The sequence below is a fragment of the Bos indicus genome, chromosome 7, assembly GCF_029378745.1.
Source record: "Bos indicus isolate NIAB-ARS_2022 breed Sahiwal x Tharparkar chromosome 7, NIAB-ARS_B.indTharparkar_mat_pri_1.0, whole genome shotgun sequence".
NCBI lineage: Eukaryota > Metazoa > Chordata > Mammalia > Artiodactyla > Bovidae > Bos > Bos indicus.
In genome coordinates this window covers 101,909,894-101,930,400 of record NC_091766.1, presented here as the reverse complement: position 1 = coordinate 101,930,400, position 20,507 = coordinate 101,909,894, and the positions used below count along the sequence as shown (strand labels likewise).

General features: G+C 36.4%; 1 protein-coding gene across 16 annotated transcripts in view; it reads right to left on the bottom strand.

Moving 5' to 3' along the window:
• The window catches only part of PPIP5K2 (diphosphoinositol pentakisphosphate kinase 2), an 83,042-nt gene that overhangs the window by 38,556 nt on the left and 23,979 nt on the right, over positions 1-20,507 (bottom strand). For 12 of the 16 annotated variants that reach the window (XR_011567825.1, XM_070794091.1, XM_070794079.1 and 9 more), the window contains 11 exons: positions 20,149-20,270; positions 16,426-16,527; positions 14,877-14,963; positions 14,265-14,344; positions 14,076-14,181; positions 13,455-13,540; positions 11,342-11,467; positions 11,086-11,207; positions 10,645-10,827; positions 2,365-2,506; positions 357-580 (listed from right to left, as the gene is read on the bottom strand). Coding sequence is in view for 15 of the 16 variants with exons in the window: in XM_070794091.1 (XP_070650192.1) it covers positions 357-580; positions 2,365-2,506; positions 10,645-10,827; positions 11,086-11,207; positions 11,342-11,467; positions 13,455-13,540; positions 14,076-14,181; positions 14,265-14,344; positions 14,877-14,963; positions 16,426-16,527; positions 20,149-20,270 (1,380 nt within the window). In the remaining variant the exon portion in view is untranslated. The remainder of the gene's footprint in view (positions 1-356; positions 581-2,364; positions 2,507-10,644; positions 10,828-11,085; positions 11,208-11,341; positions 11,468-13,454; positions 13,541-14,075; positions 14,182-14,264; positions 14,345-14,876; positions 14,964-16,425; positions 16,528-20,148; positions 20,271-20,507) is intronic. The other 4 variants (XM_070794081.1, XM_070794083.1, XM_070794089.1 and 1 more) reach the window with 1 other exon arrangement.

Below are 20,507 nucleotides of genomic sequence, written 5' to 3'. Positions count from 1 at the left end.
ACGATCTTTTTCCCCCACTCTGCGCACTTTCCCATAGCACAGCACTGGCATGTGCACAATAAACGATCAATAAATGTGATTTATTCCATATTTTCAGTTGTTTGTCTTTAATTATTTTTAATTATTCTTTAATTAAGAGTATCAATTCTTAAACTTTAAAAGGTCATTACAAATGATTAAAAAATCAAACAGTGATTTAATACAAGAAGTTTTTGTAAACTCAAAACGACTCAATTTCCTTTTTAAAGTTATAGGTTTACTAGGACACAGAAACCAACTCTCTCCTAACAGTGGATAGATATTTTAAAAATATCTATATAACAGTACCAGAAAATTGATATGTAGAAATTACTTACCTGAGGGATAACTATATCTGCTAATGCCTTTGAAAGCCTATACAATTCCATTGTGTCTTCTAATTTCAAGGAACCATTATGCTGGACATCATATTTTATACAGTCATATATGTCAGGGATCTTGCTAATATCATATCTTCCATTTTTTGTCTTAAAGTCTTTCTCCAACTTGGACCATCTACGGAGCATGAGCTCTAAGGTCTCACTATGATAAAGCTGAATATCTAAAACAGCATAACAATTTTAGTATATTAAACTTGTTAACAAGCTAGGAAATATCATTATAGGCATATACTATTAGCAACCATATATTTTGTAGATTTGAATAAAGGTATAAATACATGGGTTAGGAACTGCTTTTATAAAAGACCTTTTTCCATACGTTATATACATCAGTTTCCCACATTATTAACTAAGCCACTCTCAGCACCAGAGCACAGATCACCTTCCTACTGCTTTCGCCTTCTTATTATGCTGCCTGTTTGCTGCTCGACTGTATGGTTTTTTGTTTGTTGTTAGGCACTCAGTTGTGTCCAACTCTTTATGACCTCTTGGACTATAGCCCGCTAGGCTCCTCTATCCATGGGCTTTCCTAGGCAAGAATACTGAAGTGGGTTGCTATTTCCTTCTTCAGAGGATCTTCCCCACCCAAGGACTGAACCTGTCTCTTGCATTGGCAGCCAGATTCTTTACCACTGAGCCACCAGGGAAGCCCCAACTGTATGGTAATGTTACATAATTAATCAACTAACAATGTTTTATTATCTTTCTCATGCTACCATAGTTAAAAGCAACTACAACTTTGCTATTATTCTTTTGCTGGATATACATTAACTCAAATAATACTTAGATATAGCAATAAACTGTGGAAAATTCTGAAAGAGATGGGAACACCACAACACCTGACCTGCCTCTTGAGAAATGTGTATGCAGGTCAGGAAGCAACAGTTAGAACTGGACATGGAACAACAGACTGGTTCCAAATAGGAAAAGGAGTACGTCAAGGCTGTATATTGTCACCCTGCTTATTTAACTTCTATGCAGAGTACATCATGAGAAACGCTGGACTGGATGAAGCACAAGCTGGAATCAAGATTGCCGGGAGAAATATCAATAACCTCAGATACGCAGATGAAACCACACTTATGGCAGAAAGTGAAGAAGAACTAAAGAGCCTCTTGATGAAAGTGAAGGAGGAGAGTAAAAAAGTTGGCTTAAAGCTCAACATTCAGAAAACTAAGATCATGGCATCCGGTCCCATCACTTCATGGCAAATAGATGGGGAAACAGTGGCAGACTTTATTTTTTGGGCTCCAAAATCACTGCAGATGGTGACTACAGCCATGAAATTAAAAGAAAAAAGCTTACTCCTTGGAAGGAAAAGTTATGACCAAACTGGACAGCATATTAAAAAGCAGAGACATTACTTTGTCAACAAAAGTCCATCTAGTCAAGGCTATGGTTTTTCCAGTAGTCATGTATGGATGTGAGAGTTGAACTATAAAGAAAGCTGAGTGCTGAAGAACTGATGCTTTTGAACTGTGGTGTTGAAGAAGACTCTTGAGAGTCCCTTGGACTGCAAGGACATCCAACCAGTCCATCCTAAAGGAAATCAGTCCTGAATATTCATTGGAAGGACTGATGCTGAATCTGAAATGCCAATACTTTGGGTACCTGATGCGAAGAACTGACTTATTTGAAAAGACCCTGATGCTGGGAAAGATTGAGGGAGGGAGGGAGAAGGGGCAACAGAGGATGAGATGGTTGGATGGCATCACTGACTCAATGGACATAAGTTTTGGGAAACTCTGGGAGTTGGTGGTGGACAGAGAGGCTTGGCATGCTGCAGTCCATGGGGTCACAAAGAGTCGGACACGACTGAGCGACTGAACTGAACTGAACTGATAGCATTAAAGCTTTTTTATGATTGATGCGTCTTATTTTAAAATGTTTACAGCAATGGGATAGTGATTTTTATTTTCTGACCCAAGGAAAACAAAATATTTACCTGATGATTTGGGATCTTCCATTCGATGTCTGATTTGAGAAGTCAAACTTTGTATCAGGGAATAAACCGTGTCACAGGTCTTTACAGGATTTTTAATTAAATGCATTGATTTGATAAGAGAAATGCTTCCAGATGGAGTAAGCTATAAATGAATAGAGTATACATTTTTATATCTGGTTATGCCCAATTGACCAAAATGACAATATACAAAATTTTCTAGTAGTTGGAGATTAAATTCAAACTACAAATTCAATCCCCAGATATAAATGAGAAAATAAAAAACTAAAAATTCCATGTTAAAAAAATCCTAAGCCTTAGCTAACATTTAGATTATCCACACGGAAAATCTAACAAAAGTGCTCTAATTTACAAAGAGATTTTATTCTAACATAGTGATATTTTACTGACTCACTTGGTATTTGAAAATATGGTTTAACCATTTGACACATATTGACAAGTAATAACCCTAAGACTATGATTAGCATCGCTTTTTCCAGATGAGGTACTTAAGAGAGATTAAAGCACCTTTCCCAAGATCAAACCACCAATATGTAAACAGTGGCATAAAGAAGCGGGTAACCTGGCTAGAGACCTGAGCTCTTAACCACCACGTAAATACCTTTGTGATGAGATTTCTTCCAAGTCAACAAAAGCCATTAATGACAAAACAGTTTCAATTTTCATTGTTGAAACTTTGCTTGGCAATTTAACCCTAAATAAGTGTCTATAAATACAAAAAATGTAAAGTGGAATTCCACTTTTTGTTATGGTGAACTAGTTAATTTGGGTCAATATAACGACTGAAGCTTGGACAAAAGTGAAGTCCAGGATTTCCAGAGGTGGAACTCTGGTAAACTCTGCATTTGGGGTTCAAAAAAGTTATAAACTGTAGTCTGCATTTTCAATAAGACCTTAGATGACTCAAGTATAAGTTTGAAAAACACTCTAGTTCTAGAGTCCTTGCCTTGTCCAGGAAGAGGGTAAGAGCATGATGTAAACATTCAATTGGTAGATGTCATTAAAGCCTACTGTTACCTCTGGGATAATGACAAAACAAATAATAAAATTAAGCACAATATTAAAACTACCAGGGAAATAAATAAATAAAAAGTACCAATTCCAATGAAGCAAGAAAGGAGAGAAAAATAAAAGCAGGCAGTATAAATATAAAGCACTTAAAACGAGAATAGATTCATACATAAATTAGAGTATTTTATAATACAAATGAAATAATTGCCCTAAACAAATATTTTCATAACAAACTAAAAAAAAACTACATGCAGATTTTAAGAGATTCATCTAAAAATAGTTTCAGAAAGACTAAAAGAGATATGAAGGGTATTATACAAACACCAAGTTAAAAAAAATTTTTTTTGCAGCTATATTAATCTCAAAGTATTTTGCGGCAAAAAAATATTCATTGAAACATACCACTCTTAATTTGTATGCAGTTAATAGCATGGCATCAAAACACATAAAACAAAGATTAAGAGACTACAAAGAGAAGAAAAATCCATAATTACAGGTGGGAAATTTAACATACAACAGTAAAGAAAGAAAAAAACAGACCAAAAAAATATCAGGAAGACTATCTGTTTTTAGCAAAATGATATAAAGTTAGAAATAACAAAAATATAACTTAAAAATGTATAGTTTTGGAAATTATAAAAGTATACTTCTAAATAACCTATGATCAAGCAAATCACCATTAGAAAATGCCCCAAATGGCATAAATCTCAATTTATGAATACAGTCAAAACAGTGTATAAAGGGAAATTTATGGCATAGAGTGTGTGTTTTAGAACAGACGTAACATTCATGATTTAATAAGCATCCTTCTAGGGACATTAGTTTTTAAGAATTAGAGCAAAATAAAACTGTAGTGGAAGGAATAAATTAAACAATAAAAATTAATAAAACTGAAAACAAGTATATAATTTAGTGAACCAATAAGTCTGAAAGACAGTTCTTTAACAGGACTAATAAAGGTGATCAACAATGGCAAAAGTGATTAAGAAAAAAAAGGCGGGAGAAAGACTGTACAATATTATGAAACAAAAAGGAATATCTCTGCCGGTCCTGCAGACATTACAAAGAACTTGAAGAGGACTGTATAAACAAATTTCTAGATGAATGTAAAAATATAGACACAAGATATATTAAATAAAAATTACTAAATTACTCTAGGAACCATAAGTACAAGCTTTCCTATAAAGAAAATGCCCATGGGATTTATCAGCAAAATTTACCAAACATCTAATGAAACATATATACATGAATTATTCCCCGCAAGGAGGACTCCCGATTTTATGAAAACAGCAAAATCTTGATATTGACAGCAGACAAAGACAACAGGGATAAAAAATAAAGGTCAATTCGACTCATAAACATAAATGTAAAACTCCTAACCAAAAATATTAGTAAATCCAAACCAGTGAGATAGGTATTTTTGAAATGACTTTATTTTGGGAACCAAGGTAGACTCTTTTCAAAATCATATATTTAACAGACAGGAAGAGAATATAAAATGTAAAAACTTGTCATGACAAAAACTTTTAACAAAAATCTACAGAGATCATACTTAATGTACAGTGTTAAAAAGGCTTTCCCTTTGAGAATATGAACAAACCCAGAAAAGCCACTCAATTTAATATGGATTTGATGGTGCTAGCAATTAAAGTAAAGCAAGAAAAAAGAATTGAAAGCATAAAGATTGGAAAGGAAGACAAAAACCTGTGGATATCCTTTGGAAAGTTTTTTTAAAAACTGAAATAAATTACCAAGTTAATAAATAAGTTTAACACAGTTGACATATATAAAGTCAATATTAAAAAAACTTTGTACATAGCAGCAACAGACAGTAACCGTTTTAGAGGTACCATTTATAACACAAATATTTTTTTAAAAATATGTTTTTCCACAAACTAAAGATCTAATTCAATCTAAACCAATACCCCAATGAGACTTTTGGCCAGCTTATTTTAAAATTCATATGGAAATACACAAAAAGTCAAGAAAACTTGAAGAAGGACCCATGTAGGATTTGGGAGATCTCATTCAATGGTACAAAAGCCAACAAAGAATTATGTTCCAGAAACTACACACATATGATAAAGCTGATCCTACAGGGTAGTAGGAAAAGGATAGTCTTTTCAGTCAGTGGTGTTGAGACACCTGGATATACATATAGTTGGGGGTAAATATCAACTTTGATATCCTTATCTAATGGCAAACACAAAAGTCAATTTTTAGCTGTATGGCAGATAAATGAGCATGAAAAAACAAAATTTATGAAGACCATATATGGACATATCCTATGACCCCCTTGTTAGAAAAAGGTATTATAAATAATAAATTAAAATGCACTGAACCCACAGAGGCTGAGCCAGACCTGCCTTTGAGTGTCTGAGTGTCTCCTGCGGAGGGACGGGTCAGCAGTGGCCTGTCGCGGGGACAGGGGCTCTGGCTGCAGCAGACCAGGGTGACCCAGCGTGTGGCATAAGCCCTCTTGGAGGAGGTCATCACTAGCCCCACCAGAGGGCTAACGAGCAGATGACCCCCAAATCACAGAACAATTATACCAAAGAAATACTTCCACTGTTAAGAAAGTTCTAGGAGCCACAACAGATTTCCAAACCTGGGAATCCGGCACAGGGACTGAGAAGCCCCAGGGAATTTAACTTTGGAGGACGGTGGGAGACTCAGCCAGATTTGCCCATGAGTGGCCAAACAATGCACACATCAACAGAAAACTGGATTAAAGATTTACTGAGCATGGCTCTGCAGATCAGAACAAGACGCAGTTTCCCCCACAGTCAACCTCTCCCATCAGGAAGCTTCTGTAAGTCTCTTATCCTTATTCATCAAAGAGCAGACAGAATGAAAACCACAATCACAGAAAACTAACTAAACTGATCACACGGACCAAAGTTAGACCTTGTCTAACTCAATAAGACTATGAGTTATGCCACGTGGGGCCACCCAAGCTCTACATGGTGTCATGAGTCATGGTGGAGAGTTCTGACAAAACGTGGTCCACTGGAGAGGGAATGGCAGACCACTTCAGTATTCTTGCCTTGAGAACCCCATGAACAGTAAGAAAAGGCAAAAAGATAGGAAACTGAGAGATGAACTCCCCAGGTCGGTAGGTGTCAATATACTACTGGAGATCAGTGGAGAAATAACTCCAAGAAGAATGAAGAGATGGAGACAAAGTGAAAAGAACACCCGGGTGGATGTGACTGGTGATGGAAGTAAAGTCTAATAATGTGAAGAACAATACTGCATAGGCACCTGGAATGTTAGGTCCATAAATCAAGGCAAATTGGAAGTGGTCAAAAAGGAGACGGCAAGAGCAAACAACGGCATTTTAGGAATCAGTGAATTAAAATGGACTGGAATGGATGTATTCAACTCAGGTGACCATTATATCTACGACTGTGGGTGAGAATCCCTTAGAAGAAATGGAGGAGCCATCATAGTCAACAAAAGAGTGGAAAATGCAGGACTTGGATGCAATCTCAAAAACGACAGAATGATCTCTGTTCATTTCCAAGGCAAACCATGCAAAATCATGGTAATCTAACTCTATGCCCCAACCAGTAACGCTGAAGAAGCTGAAACAGAATGGTTCTATGATGACTTACAAGACCTTGTAGAACTAACACACAAAAATATGTCCTTTTCATTACAGGGGACTGGAATGTAAAATAGGAAGTCAAGAAACACCTGGAGTAACAAGCAAGTTTGGCCTTGGAGTACAAATTGAAGCAAAGGCTAACAGAATTTTGCCAAGAGAACTCACTGGTCAAAGCAAACACCCTATTCCAACAACACAAGAGAAGACTCTACACATGGACAACAGCAGATGGTCAACACTGAAATTAGACTGATTATATTCTTTGTAGCTAAAGATGGAGAAGCTCTATACTGTCAGCAGAAACAAGACCGGGAGCGGACTTTGGCTCATATCATGAACTCCTTATTGCCAAATTCAGACTTAAATTGAACAAAGTGGGGAAAATCACTATACCATTCAGGGATGACCTAAATCAAATCCTTTATGATTATACAGTGGAAGTGAGAAATAGATTTCAGGGACTAGATCTGATAGACAGAGTGCCTGATGAACTATGGACGGAGACAGGGATCAAGACCATCCCCATGGAAAAGAAATGCAAAAAAAGCAAAATGGCTGTCTGAGGAGGCCTTACAAATAGCTGTGAAAAGAAGAGAAATGAAAAGCAAAGGAGAAAGGGAAAGATATAAGCATCTGAATGCAGAGTTCCAAAGAATAGCAAGGAGAGATAAGAAAGCCTTCCTCAGTGATCAATGCAAAGAAATAGAGGAAAACAACAGAATGGGAAATACTAAAGACCTCATCAAGAAAATTAGATACCAAGGGAATATTTCATGCAAAGATGGGTTCGACAAAAGACAGAAATGGTATGGACCTAACAGAAGCAGAAGATATTAAAAGAGATGGCAAGAATACACAGAAGAACTGTACAAAAAAGATCTTCACAACCCAGATAATCACGATGGTTTGATCACTCACCTACAGCCAGACATCCTAGACTGTGAAGTCAAGTGGGCCTTAGAAAGCATCACTACAAACAAAGCTAGTGGAGGTGATGGAATTCCAGTTGAGCTATTTCAAATCCTGAAAGATGATGCTGTGAAAGTGCTGCACTCAATATGCCAGCAAATGTGGAAAACTCAGCAGTGACCACAGGACTGGAAAAGGTCAGTTTTCATTCCAATCCCAAAGAAAGGCAATGCCAAAGACTGCTCAAACTACCGCACATTTACACTCATCTCACATGCTAGTAAAGTAATGCTGAAAATTTTCCAAGCCAGGCTTCAGCAATACATGAACCGTGAACTTCCAGATGTTCAAGCTGGTTTTAGAAAAGGCAGAGGAACCAGAGATCAAAGTGTCAACATCTGCTGGATCATGGAAAAAGCAAGAGAGTTCCAGAAAAACATCTATTTCTGCTTTATTGACTATGCCAAAGCCTTTGACTGTGTGGATCACAATAAACTGTGGAAAATTCTGAAAGAGATGGGAATACCAGAACACCTGACCTGCATCTTGAGAAACCTATATGCAGGTCAGGAAGCAACAGTTAGAACTGGACATGGAACAACAGAGTGGTTCCAGATAGGAAAAGGAGTATGTCAAGGCTGTATATTGTCACCCTGCTTGTTTAACTTATATGCAGAGTATATCATGAGAAACGCTGGGCTGGATGAGCACAAGCTGGAATCAAGATTGCTGGGAGAAATATCAATAACCTCAGATATGCAGATGACATCACCCTTTTGGCAGAAAGTGAAGAGGAACTAAAAAGCCTCTTGATGAGAGTGAAAGAGGAGAGTGAAAAAGTTGGCTTAATGCTCAACATTCAGAATATTAAGATTATGATATCTGGTCCCATCACTTCATGGCAAACAGATGGGGAAACAGTGGAAACAGTGGCTGACCTTATTTTTCTGGGCTCCAAAATCACTGCCGATGGTGATTGCAGCCATGAAATTAAAAGACGCTTACTCCTTGGAAGGAAAGTTATGACCAACCTAGATAGCATATTGAAAAGCAGAGATATTACTTTGCCAACAAAGGTCTGTCTAGTCAAGGCTATGGTTTTTCCAGTGGTCATGTATGGATGTGAGAGATGGACCGTGAAGAAAGCTGAGCGCCGAAGAATTGATGCTTTTGAACTGTGGTGTTGGAGAAGACTCTTGAGAGTCCCTTGGACTGCAAGGACATCCAACCAGTCCGTCCTAAAGGAGATCAGTCCTGACTGTTCATTGGAAGGACTGATGCTAAAGCTGAAACTCCAATAGTTGACTCAACAAAGAGTTGACTCATTGTAAAAGACCCTAATGCTGGGAGGGATTCGGGGCAGGAGGAGAAGGGGACGACAGAGGATGAGATGGCTGGATGGCATCACTGACTCGATGGACATGGGTTTGAGTGAACTCCAGGAGTTGGTGATGGACAGGGAGGCCTGGTGTGCTGGGGTTCATGGGGTTGTAATGAGTCAGACATGACTGAGCAACTGGACTGAACTGAACTTTATCAAAGGAAATCATTAAGGCTCAGTGTAGATGGTAGAACTTAGAATATGCATAACAAAGCACTCATATCCAAAATATACAAAGAAATTCTATTATTCATTAAGCAAAACACAGGCAACTAGTAGTAAAAAAGGACGAATTGAGGAGTAGGCTTCATGAAAGAAGGTACCTAAATGGTCAGTGAATATTAAAACCAAAGTAAGGTACTACCATACATCCACCTTCAGAAAGTCAAAATTGAATAGTCCAAAAATACTGAGACTAGAGACTATGTAGGGCAATGACAATTTTCATGGCCTTCTGGTGGACGTATAAATTGCTTAGTGACTCTGGAAAACTGTCTGACATCATATACTGATACTGAAATGTAAGTAGACTGCGGGGTGCAGCACTTGTCCTCCTAGAATATAATACACCAAGAGAAACATGCTCATCTACATGAGGAGGTATATACGAATATTCATGGCAGCATTACCTGTAACAGCCGCAAACTGTAACAATATTGTAAAGCATATATAAATTGGAGCATAAAAAATAAAATAAAATAAAATAAAAAAATAAAAAATAATAAATTGGAGCATATTCATAAAATAGAATACAGATCAACAAACTATGGCCTGTAGGCCAAACATAACCTGTAATAGCCTATGAGCTAAGAAATGGTTTTTACAATTTTTAAAAGGTAGTTTAAAAAAAAGTAAAGAATAATGCAACAAGTAACTATATGTGATCAGCAAGGTATAAAAATATTTACTATCTGGCCTTTCACAGAAAAGTTAGCCAACCTCTGAAAACAATACTACATAGAAATGAAAATTAATCAACTATGGAAATTCTCAAAAATATGGATGAATTTCACAAACATAATATTGAGAAAAAGACGTCAGACATTAAAAAAAAATCCCATTACAGGAAGCTTAAAAAATACAAACCAAGACTACGGGAGCTACAAACGTGTACTCATCTGAATAAGCATTCTGGATGTGACTATAAAGAGCTAGGATACTGGTTATTTCTAGCAGATAAGAAGGAACTACAACTGGGAAGAGGCACACAGAGGCTAGAGTTCTTCCAACATTCTGTCCCCCTGTATAGGGATTATATGTCCTTTTGCATTTGTAATACAAGCTCTGAGTTTATGTTTTATGCATTTTCTCGTGTGCATATTTGACAGTGTAGGAATTTGCTAAGACCCACCTTTTCATAATCTTCTGCAGTAAAATCTCTGTCTCTCTGAAGTATTTCATGAAGTCTTGCCTTTACACGTTGCTGACAACTGCTCAAAGAATCACTATCACTATCCAAAAGGCCATTCATGTTTGCACTTTTCACCATCTGAACAAGAATGGGTGTAAGTTCTCCTTCTAGAGCTAACAGACCCTAAACACATTAAATAAAAGCCAAAAGAGATTTAAGAATTAGAATGCAAAATAGAAAGCATCTTAATTTTTATTTTGTTACATGCAGAATTTCACAGGGCATACGCTTACTTTATAACAAGCTTTATTAATACAAATTGTCATGGTCATTTCAGGGTTTTAGTCTGAAGTCTCGAATTTAGAATATTACCTCAGTAAAAATCTTCTAAAATGCTATATCAGATGAAATTTTAATAATTCTAAAAACATTTATTTATACCTTTGCAAAAGCAGCTGCAGTCATCTGAACTCGTCCTTCATCAGAGGCGTATATTTTAAGGTCATGTCGGTAGGTACTATGTAATCTAAGTAAACCACAACCAGGAAATCCTGCATAATCTCCTGAAAATAAATCCTCAAATCACTTAAGCTATATTTTTATCTCACTGTATTTCTATACTTAATAACATCTCAAAAGGAGGATCTGGAAAAATGATGTATGAATTTAACTGAAGTAAACAAACGCCAAAATTTACCTTGACCTCCAGGATACATACACCTGAAAGCTCTTCCGAGTTCTTCGGCTTGGACCCTGCCTGCAGGGGTTAGTTCTCCTCCCCACTTTAGAACCAGAAGCAAGGATGGCTCTTCTCGTCGGCTGTCTAAGACACATGTGAATGGATAAAGCAAATGTCAAGTTTTCTTCTTTTAAACAGATATATTTCATGATTACTTTTTTTCTTTTTGTCTCTTCTGCAGTGGAATGCGGGCCTTATGTAGATTACTTTGTTCCTTAAACATATCTATCCTTTGTAGGCTGTTGCTTCTACTAGGAATAGCACTCGTTTCACTTATTAAAATCTTACTAAAATTTCAAGATCTCTTCCATACTCTAGAAAGAAGGCTCTTTCCCAGTTTTCTGAAAGGAAACGTCTCCCTTCCCTGCTCTGAAAATGGTATGAGAGCCAACAGTATTTGCTGCATGTTTTTAGTTATACTAGATATGCTAGGTTAAGAGCTCCCTGATGACAAGTTCAGAGCTTGTCTTTGCAGTGCTGCCACATGAAAGGTAATTTTATCTGAAGGGAAGAAGATATATACATTTTTATGATTAGTAACCAGTGATTTGTATAACTTTTAAGGAAATACAAGACAACAGAGCTTAATATTTATTATAATTTACATTTACGAGTGAGATATACAATAAAATATAGCCAAGAACAGCTTTTTAAATTTGGAGTTGTGGAATCTGCATGTTCCAGAACAAAGTATTTTCTCAGACACAGAGGACGTCCGAGTTTCTATTCTGAATTTTGACCTACTCTTTATTATGTCCTAACATCTGTGTTGGGTTCCAGAAACAAAGGTCATTTCAAAAGTACCACAATAAACACTAAGGAATTTAATGATTCACTAAAAGTGATAGAAAAGCATCCTTTACCCTGGGGCTAGTCAGTAATTGTATGTGCTTCACCATGCAAGCCAACATTCACTTATAATAAAGGCAATTAATTGACTTTTTAATTATCGTTATGGAATGCTTTTGATATAAACATCAAAATATAGAAAATTAATCTGCATTGTTACTAATCATGTGGTATGACAAGAGAGCAATATATGAACTTTCAGAATAAAGATCAACATAGTCAAATTTCTGCTTGCATTTAATCTTTACTTCAAGTTTTGCTCCTATAAATAGTGGGCCACTGTAATTATCCCTATAGAAGATCTTTCCCTCAAGATCTGACTATCCCATTGGGATAGATTCTCCTAGGTATACTTAAGGTCAAAGTATGTAAAAAATTTTTGAAGTTTCCCCTGCACCCCACCCTCCAGCTGCACCACGCAACGTGCAGGATCTCAGGTCACTGACGAGGGATGGAATCCACGCCACCTACAGTGGAAGTGTGGAGGCTTAACCACTGGATCACCAGGGAAGTCTTATGAAGTTTTTGGTATGTACTGCCAAATTACTTTTCAAAGAATTATTGTCAATTTACAGTCCTACCAGTGGATAAAATTCTGTCACACTGCATTTTCATCAGCATTCCTTATTACCATTTGAAAAAAGAATAAAACAAGAAAACATTCTGCCAGTGTGACAGGGCAAGACTGATTATTATTACACTGGGCATTTCTATTTCTCCATAAAATGGCTCCCCAACCCTTGACCATTTTTCTTTTGAAAAGTAAATAAACTTATGGATTTTTATGCTCACTGCTCTTAGACTCATTTAAAATGCTTATTCTGATTTATTGAGTGGAAAAAAATATCTGCTTTAGAAACATGGTGATGGTGTATTTTTTCAAATATTCTTTTCCTACTTCTTGAGTTTTCTTCCTTTTTACCCTGTATGGGTTAGGGACCCATTAAGTAATGATTAGTTATAAAGAAATAAGCTCTCTAAAGAATAAAAGAGCACTCTTAAGCAGTTTTTAAAATAATAAAAGGTATCCTTTACCTAAAGGAGAAAAGGTAAAAGACTTTTTAAGGATAGAAGACATAGTTAACCAAAGCTATACATTATTTTTCCTCTATTCAGCATGCCAACCCCTAAACTATTTGACAGTAGATTAAAAAGGTAATCAACAATGAGTAGCAAGTTCCTACATATAATTAAAAACTAATAAGCATTAATAGTGACATACCCTCTTCTTCACTAGATGTCTTAGGACAACCATGAGGGAGATAGGTTAACTGGACCTTACGATTTATTCCAGAAAAATGGCCATACCTGAAAAATAAAATGGCAAATACAACAGACAATATTTAATAAGCACGCAATACAACCTCCTAAAGAAAAACTAAACTCTACCTTGTCTTTAAAAATGAAAATAATGATTTCTTTTTTTTTATTTTGAGTGGTCAAAGAAATAAATCTTGTAAGAGGCATATTGGTGGCACCAATTTCACCTGATTAACACATAATGTGAAGTTATTTTTCATTTAAACAGCACTGAGTCTATGGTTAACCTAAGAATGTGGCCTTCATCCTATGTAGTACTTCACCAACAATCCAAATGTGATGTTCTCTTTTGATGGTCTCATCAAAATTAACACCATTATAAAACAGAACCTTCAATGTAACGATCTCTTTTCTCACTGGTAAAAATAAAAACTTATTAGACTTTCACTAATTTCACCTGATTTACAGTGAGAAAAAGCAAAATATATCGAACTGTGAAGGAAATTAACATGAAAAGTCACACATATTTTAAAAAAAAGAGCACTATAGTTATCAAAATTAAGGGTTTCAAAAGGATACTTACATCTCTAACACAGTCTTAAGTTGTTCAAGTTTTGATTTGTTTTCTTCAATTTCAGAATCATTATTTTGTCCCAGTTCCATAAGAAGTTGTCGTGCAATATCCAGCACTTCCTGTAAAAGGAATAAAGAACTGAATTTTTATGTAATTTTGCCATTAGTAGTTTAAAACCCAACAAGAAATCAACTGCACTTGCCTGTAATTGTTTCGGTTTTTTGAGTTTTAATTTCCCAGATTTATATCCATCACACTTTTCAAAGAGATCAAAGAATCTTATAAACGAGACAGAATACTGTTAGGCATTTGCAATAATATTATCTCTATAAAACAAGTAACTATAATAAATGATAGATAAGGGACTAAGATAATAATTAGTGACAGATAATGGACTTGGGGTCTATGGACTTCACATGTGTGTGCTCACTTTCACTCTACAGTATTACTCTTTTACTTGACTGATAAAACTTCGTATTTTCTTAAACCATATTAAGCTAATAATCACTAGATTAACTGAATAAAGTAATAAACTTCCATTTTATTAATTTTCATCTTTACAACACTAAATAAAAGCTAAGTCAGGATGATGACCATTTATGGATATTGCTACAATAATTTTCTGATACTGATACACACAATTTAAGATGGATTTTGTTTCAATTTTATTTTTTCCAGTGGTTTAAATATTACTGGTCAAGAAATAGTGGCAGTCTTTCCTCATGATGTATTAATCAAAATAGATAAGAAACCATCAGAAATCTTGAATTATCACATCCTGTGAATTAAATTATTCCTCTTTAAACATACTTTTGATGCCTCACTTCCATTTTCATTTTTTGCTTTGGTGTTCGATCCCCATGACGAATGACGGCTATGACACATCTAAGTTCCATCCTTAAGTTAAAAAAGAAACAACATTCTCAATTTTCTAACAAAGATTTGTTATATAACTAAGATTAACACATCTAATTGTTTATTTGGAACTATCTTTTACCACTTCAAGATCGTTCCCATTAAGAACAGCGCTTGTAACAACTAGCTTTAATTTTATGAAGTCAATCCTAAAAAGAATTTAAGATGCTGGAGGGGGAGTAATATCAAGCTTGCTTCTTCTTCAGAGATGACTATACTAACTTTGGATACAAGCAAATGGACTATAATTCCCTAACTTCATTAATTACCTGCCCAGTGTGGTAGATCATTATACAGACAGATGTCATTAAATCAAACAAAATAAAGCTGCTATATTTATTTCGCCCATGTATGAAGAAAAGTATTTCAAACTTAAAATACTGGAAGATAAAACTGTCTTAGTAAGAATGAAAGGAAGTGAAAGTCGCTCAGTGGTATCTGACTTTTTGTGACCCCATGGAATTCTCCAGGCCAGAATACTGGAATGGGTATCCTTTCCCTTCTCCAGGGGATCTTCCCAATCCAGGTCTCCCACGTTGCAGGCGGATTCTTTACCAGCTGAGCCACAAAGGAGGGTTTAAACTACCATTTGTCAAATTATGAGACACAGAACACAACTCTCTAGAGTAAGTTACCGAAAATATACTTTGTATTAAATAAGTTTGGAAATACTGGTATAAAAACAAAATTAAGTATTTTTGTCCTCTCTTCTGCCCCAATCAGGTATCCTCAGAATATTTAACATGCTAACATAAAGCTCCTAGCTCACATGAATAACAAGTGAATTTTAGGTAGTAAATTTCACTAGAAATTTTATAAAACACTTTGGCAATACTGGTCTAAGTAATTTACTTCAAGATCTAACTATGTATTTTTCCTTTACATGCTAAGAGCACCAAAACTGTAAACCACTGACCATGAACCTTTAAGTAATATATCTGCTGGCACCTCCTTTATTCTTATGGCTCAATTCAACAGTTCTATAATTATCCAAAAATTTTTCGGGATTTTAACAACAGAAAAGATCTTTAGTCTAAATGCATGTGTGAGTGCTCAGTTGCTTGGCCGTGTGCAATTCTTCGTGACTCTATGGACCGGCGCCTGCTAGGTTCCTCTGTCCATGGGATTCTCCTGGCAAGTATACTGGAGTGGGTTGCCATTTCCTCCTCTAGGGAATCTTCTCGACCAAGGGATCTAACTCAAGGGATCCTGCATCTCCTTGCGTTGGCAGGAGGATTCTTTACCACTGAATCACCTGGGAAACTCTTTCATTCTAAATAGCCCATGTAAAAGCTTATAATCTATTTTTCCATCTGGAAAGTGAATCATATGAAAATATACAAAGTAAATTATTAAATATTATTCATATATGTAATCTTTATTGTGATAGCACAGGCCAACAGGGAAACACAAGGAATTTCTGAATGAAAATACTCAAACTTACATAGTTCCAGATGTAGTTGGTACAATCGGGATATCTTCAGCTTCTAAGGGTATTGACCAGGGGATATGAAATTGTGGAGCAAGCTCTCGCATTACAATATTCCTTCAAGACAAAAAAAGAAAACTTAAACTAGTTCATTTTAAGACAAACCTGGGTGTTAATGACAAAAGAAAATCATAGAAGTTAAAGTCAAACTATCTAGTAATTATGTGAATACAGTACATAAAAAGTAAACTAAGAAAAAAATCAATCCTGATAAAAAAATTAGATTAGCAGTGCTAAACTGGTATATAGAACACAGCAATGGGATATCATGAATTTGGAATTTACTTATTTCCTTTTTAAAAATATAAATCACCTTGGATTCAAGTAAGTTCCTTGGTGGCTCAGATGGTAAACAATTCACTTTCAATGTAGGAGACGAGGGTTTGATCCCTGGGCTGGGAAGACCCCCTGGAGAAGGGAACAGCTACCCACTCCAGTATTCTGGCCTGGAGAATTCCATGGACAGAGGAGCCTGGCAGGCTAGTTTATGCGGTTGCAACTGAGTGACTTTCACTTTCATGTCACTAGAGTTGCCTATTTACTTCCACAGATTCTAAAATCCAAGATTATCTCTGTGGACACTGAGTATTTCTTACCAGCTTTTATTGATCACCTATAAGGAGACAGGGATCAAGATCATCCCCATGGAAAAGAAATGCAAAAACTCAAAATGGCTGGGGAGGCCTTACAAATAGCTGTGGAAAGAAGAGAAGTGAAAAGCAAAGAAGAAAAGGAAAGATATAAGCACATGAATGCAGAGTTCCAAAGAATAGCAAGAAGAGATAAGAAAGCCTTCCTCAGCGATCAGTGCAAAGAAATAGAGGAAAACAACACAATGGGAAAGACTAGAGACCTCGTCAAGAAAATCAGAGATACCAAAGGAACATTTCATGCAAAGATGGGCTCGATAAAGGACAGAAATGGTATGGACCTAACAGAAGCAGAAGATATTAAGAGGTGGCAAGAATACACAGAAGAACTGTACAAAAAAGATCTTCATGACCCAGATAATCACGATGGTGTGATCACTGACCTAGAGCCAGACATCCTGGAATGTGAAGTCAAGTGGGCCTTAGAAAGCATCACTACAAACAAAGCTAGTGGAGGTGATGGAATTCCAGTTGAGCTATTTCAAATCCTGAAAGATGATGCTGTGAAAGTGCTGCACTCAATATGCCAGCAAATGTGGAAAACTCAGCAGTGACCACAGGACTGGAAAAGGTCAGTTTTCATTCCAATCTCAAAGAAAGGCAATGCCAAAGAATGCTCAAACTACCGCACATTTGCACTCATCTCACATGCTAGTAAAGTAATGCTGAAAATTTTCCAAGCCAGGCTTCAGCAATACGTGAACCATGAACTTCCTGATGTTCCAGCTGGTTTTAGAAAGGGCAGAGGAACCAGAGATCAAATTGGCAACATCTGCTGATCATGGAAAAAGCAAGAGAGTTCCAGAAAAACATCTATTTCAGCTTTATTGACTATGCCAAAGCCTTTGACTGTGTGGATCACAATAAACTGTGGAAAATTCTGAAAAAGATGGGAATACCAGACCACCTGACCTACCTCTTGAGAAACCTATATGCAGGTCAGGAAGCAACAGTTAGAACTGGACATGGAACAACAGACTGGTTCCAAATAGGAAAAGGAGTTCGTCAAGGCTGTATATTGTCACCCTGCTTATTTAACTTCTATGCAGAGTACATCATGAGAAACGCTGGACTGGAAGAAACACAAGCTGGAATCAAGATTGCTGGGAGAAATATCAATAACCTCAGATATGCAGATGACACCACCCTTATGGCAGAAAGTGAAGAGGAACTAAAAAGCCTCTTGATGAAAGTGAAAGTGGAGAGTGAAAAAGTTGGCTTAAAGCTCAACATTCAGAAAACAAAGTTCACGGCATCCGGTCCTATCACTTCATGGGAAATAGATGGGGAAACAGTGTCAGTCTTTATTTTTTTGGGTTCCAAAATCACTGCAGATGGTGACTGCAGCCATGAAATTAAAAGACGCTTCCTCCTTGGAAGAAAAGTTATGACCAACCTAGATAGCATATTCAAAAGCAGAGACATTACTTTGTCAACAAAGATCCGTCTAGTCAAGGCTAGGGTTTTTCCTGTGGTCATGTATGGATGTGAGAGTTGGACTGTGAAGAAGGCTGAGCGCCGAAGAATTGATGCTTTTGAATTGTGGTGTTGGAGAAGACTCTTGAGAGTCCCTTGGACTGCAAGGAGATCCAACCAGTCCATTCTGAAGGAGATCAGCCCTGGGATTTCTTTGGAAGGAATGATGCTAAAGCTGAAACTCCAGTACTTTGGCCACCTCATGCGAAGAGTTGACTCACTGGAAAAGACTCTGATGCTGGGAGGGATTGGGGGCAGGAGGAGAAGGGGACGACAGAGGATGAGATGGCTGGATGGCATCACTGACTCGATGGACGTGAGTCTCAGTGAACTCCGGGAGTTGGTGATGGCCAGGGAGGCCTGGCGTGCTGCAGTTCATGGGGTCGCAAAGAGTCGGACACGACAGAGTGACTGAACTGAACTGAAAGCTATTTTAAATACCATTGCTCATTTTTAACAGATTTCTATTACAGTTTGCTAAAAAGGTTAACAATGAAAATTTTACGTAATTACAGGACATTTTTTGTTTTGCTTAAATTTAGCATTTATTCATGCTAAAATTTAACTGAGACCTGCTAAATTTTACTTTAAGGGTAAGTTCACAAACCTTTGAAATATACTATAATTGCTGACTCCAATGATTAAGATATATTTTAAAGTTTAAGTTTTTTATGGCTTTGGCATAAGTATTTTGTCGTATATACTTTGAAATGGTTAAAAACAGTCTTTGTCAGGACTTCCCTGACCCCACGTGGGTTTGATCCCTGGTCTGGTCGACTGCTCCCCCCAGCACAGCTAAACCCGTGTGCCACAACTACTGAGCCTGTGTGCCTAGTCTCTGCTCTGCAGCAAGAGAAGCCACCAGTGAGAACCCTGCGCAGAGCCACACAGAGGAGCCCCTCCCTCCCTAACTAGAGAAAGCCTGCACATAGCAAAGAAGAGCCAGCACGGCCAAAAATAAAATAAATAAATAACGTCATAAATTGTCTTTCAAGTCTTCTAAATCAAGATGTATGAAAATAAGTCAAAGAATACAAAAATGGCATTTCTGTACACAATAATTTCTTTTATGCTCACTTGATAATCTCATGAGATTATTTTGAGTAACATATGCTTGTAGAAAGTTGAATCATTCAAGATTTCTAAATTCCAATTACTTCTATTTTATTCTCGTTACTTATTTCACGAATGTAAATTCTGTACCATAAAATACTATAATTACCTAACAAAAACTTGAGAAACAAGGTAATCTAATAAATCAGCTGTTTCGATGAATGATCAACCATCCCTGTGTAAATCATTGTTATACAGCGTTTCTACATCTATGAGGTTAAATACCTTTAAAAGTTTACACTGTTCATAAATTAATTTGTCTTACATAACCTGAAGTGTAATTCAGGATTTGGGGATGTCATTTTATGAACACGGATTTTTTACTCTAGAGTGCTTATAAAGCCCTGTTCATTTGATGTTTACAATTATTTGGTTTCTGAATACCGAGTATGCACTAACAAAAGTAAAGAGGAAGAAATATAAAGGAAAAAAACCTTACCCAAGTATTTTTGCACAATCATCATAATACTTCATGGAATTTTTCACAAAACTGAAGCCATTGACATCACAGACATAGGACTGTCCATTGGCCCGTAGCAAATCAAAGCCACAAACTGTTTGCTATTTAAAATAAATTATACATTTTAAAATTTCATTTAAGACTGAGTTTTCCAGTCTTATTAGAATACAAATTTTATAAGTGCCCTTTACTTCAAAATAAGCAAAAAACAAGGAAGCTACTTATTTGTAACTTGAATACTCTTAAAATATACAGCATATGCCACATGATTATTTAAATTCTTCTATGAAGTAAATATAGAACAATAATGCTTAAGAGACTAGAGAGGCCAAGAACTC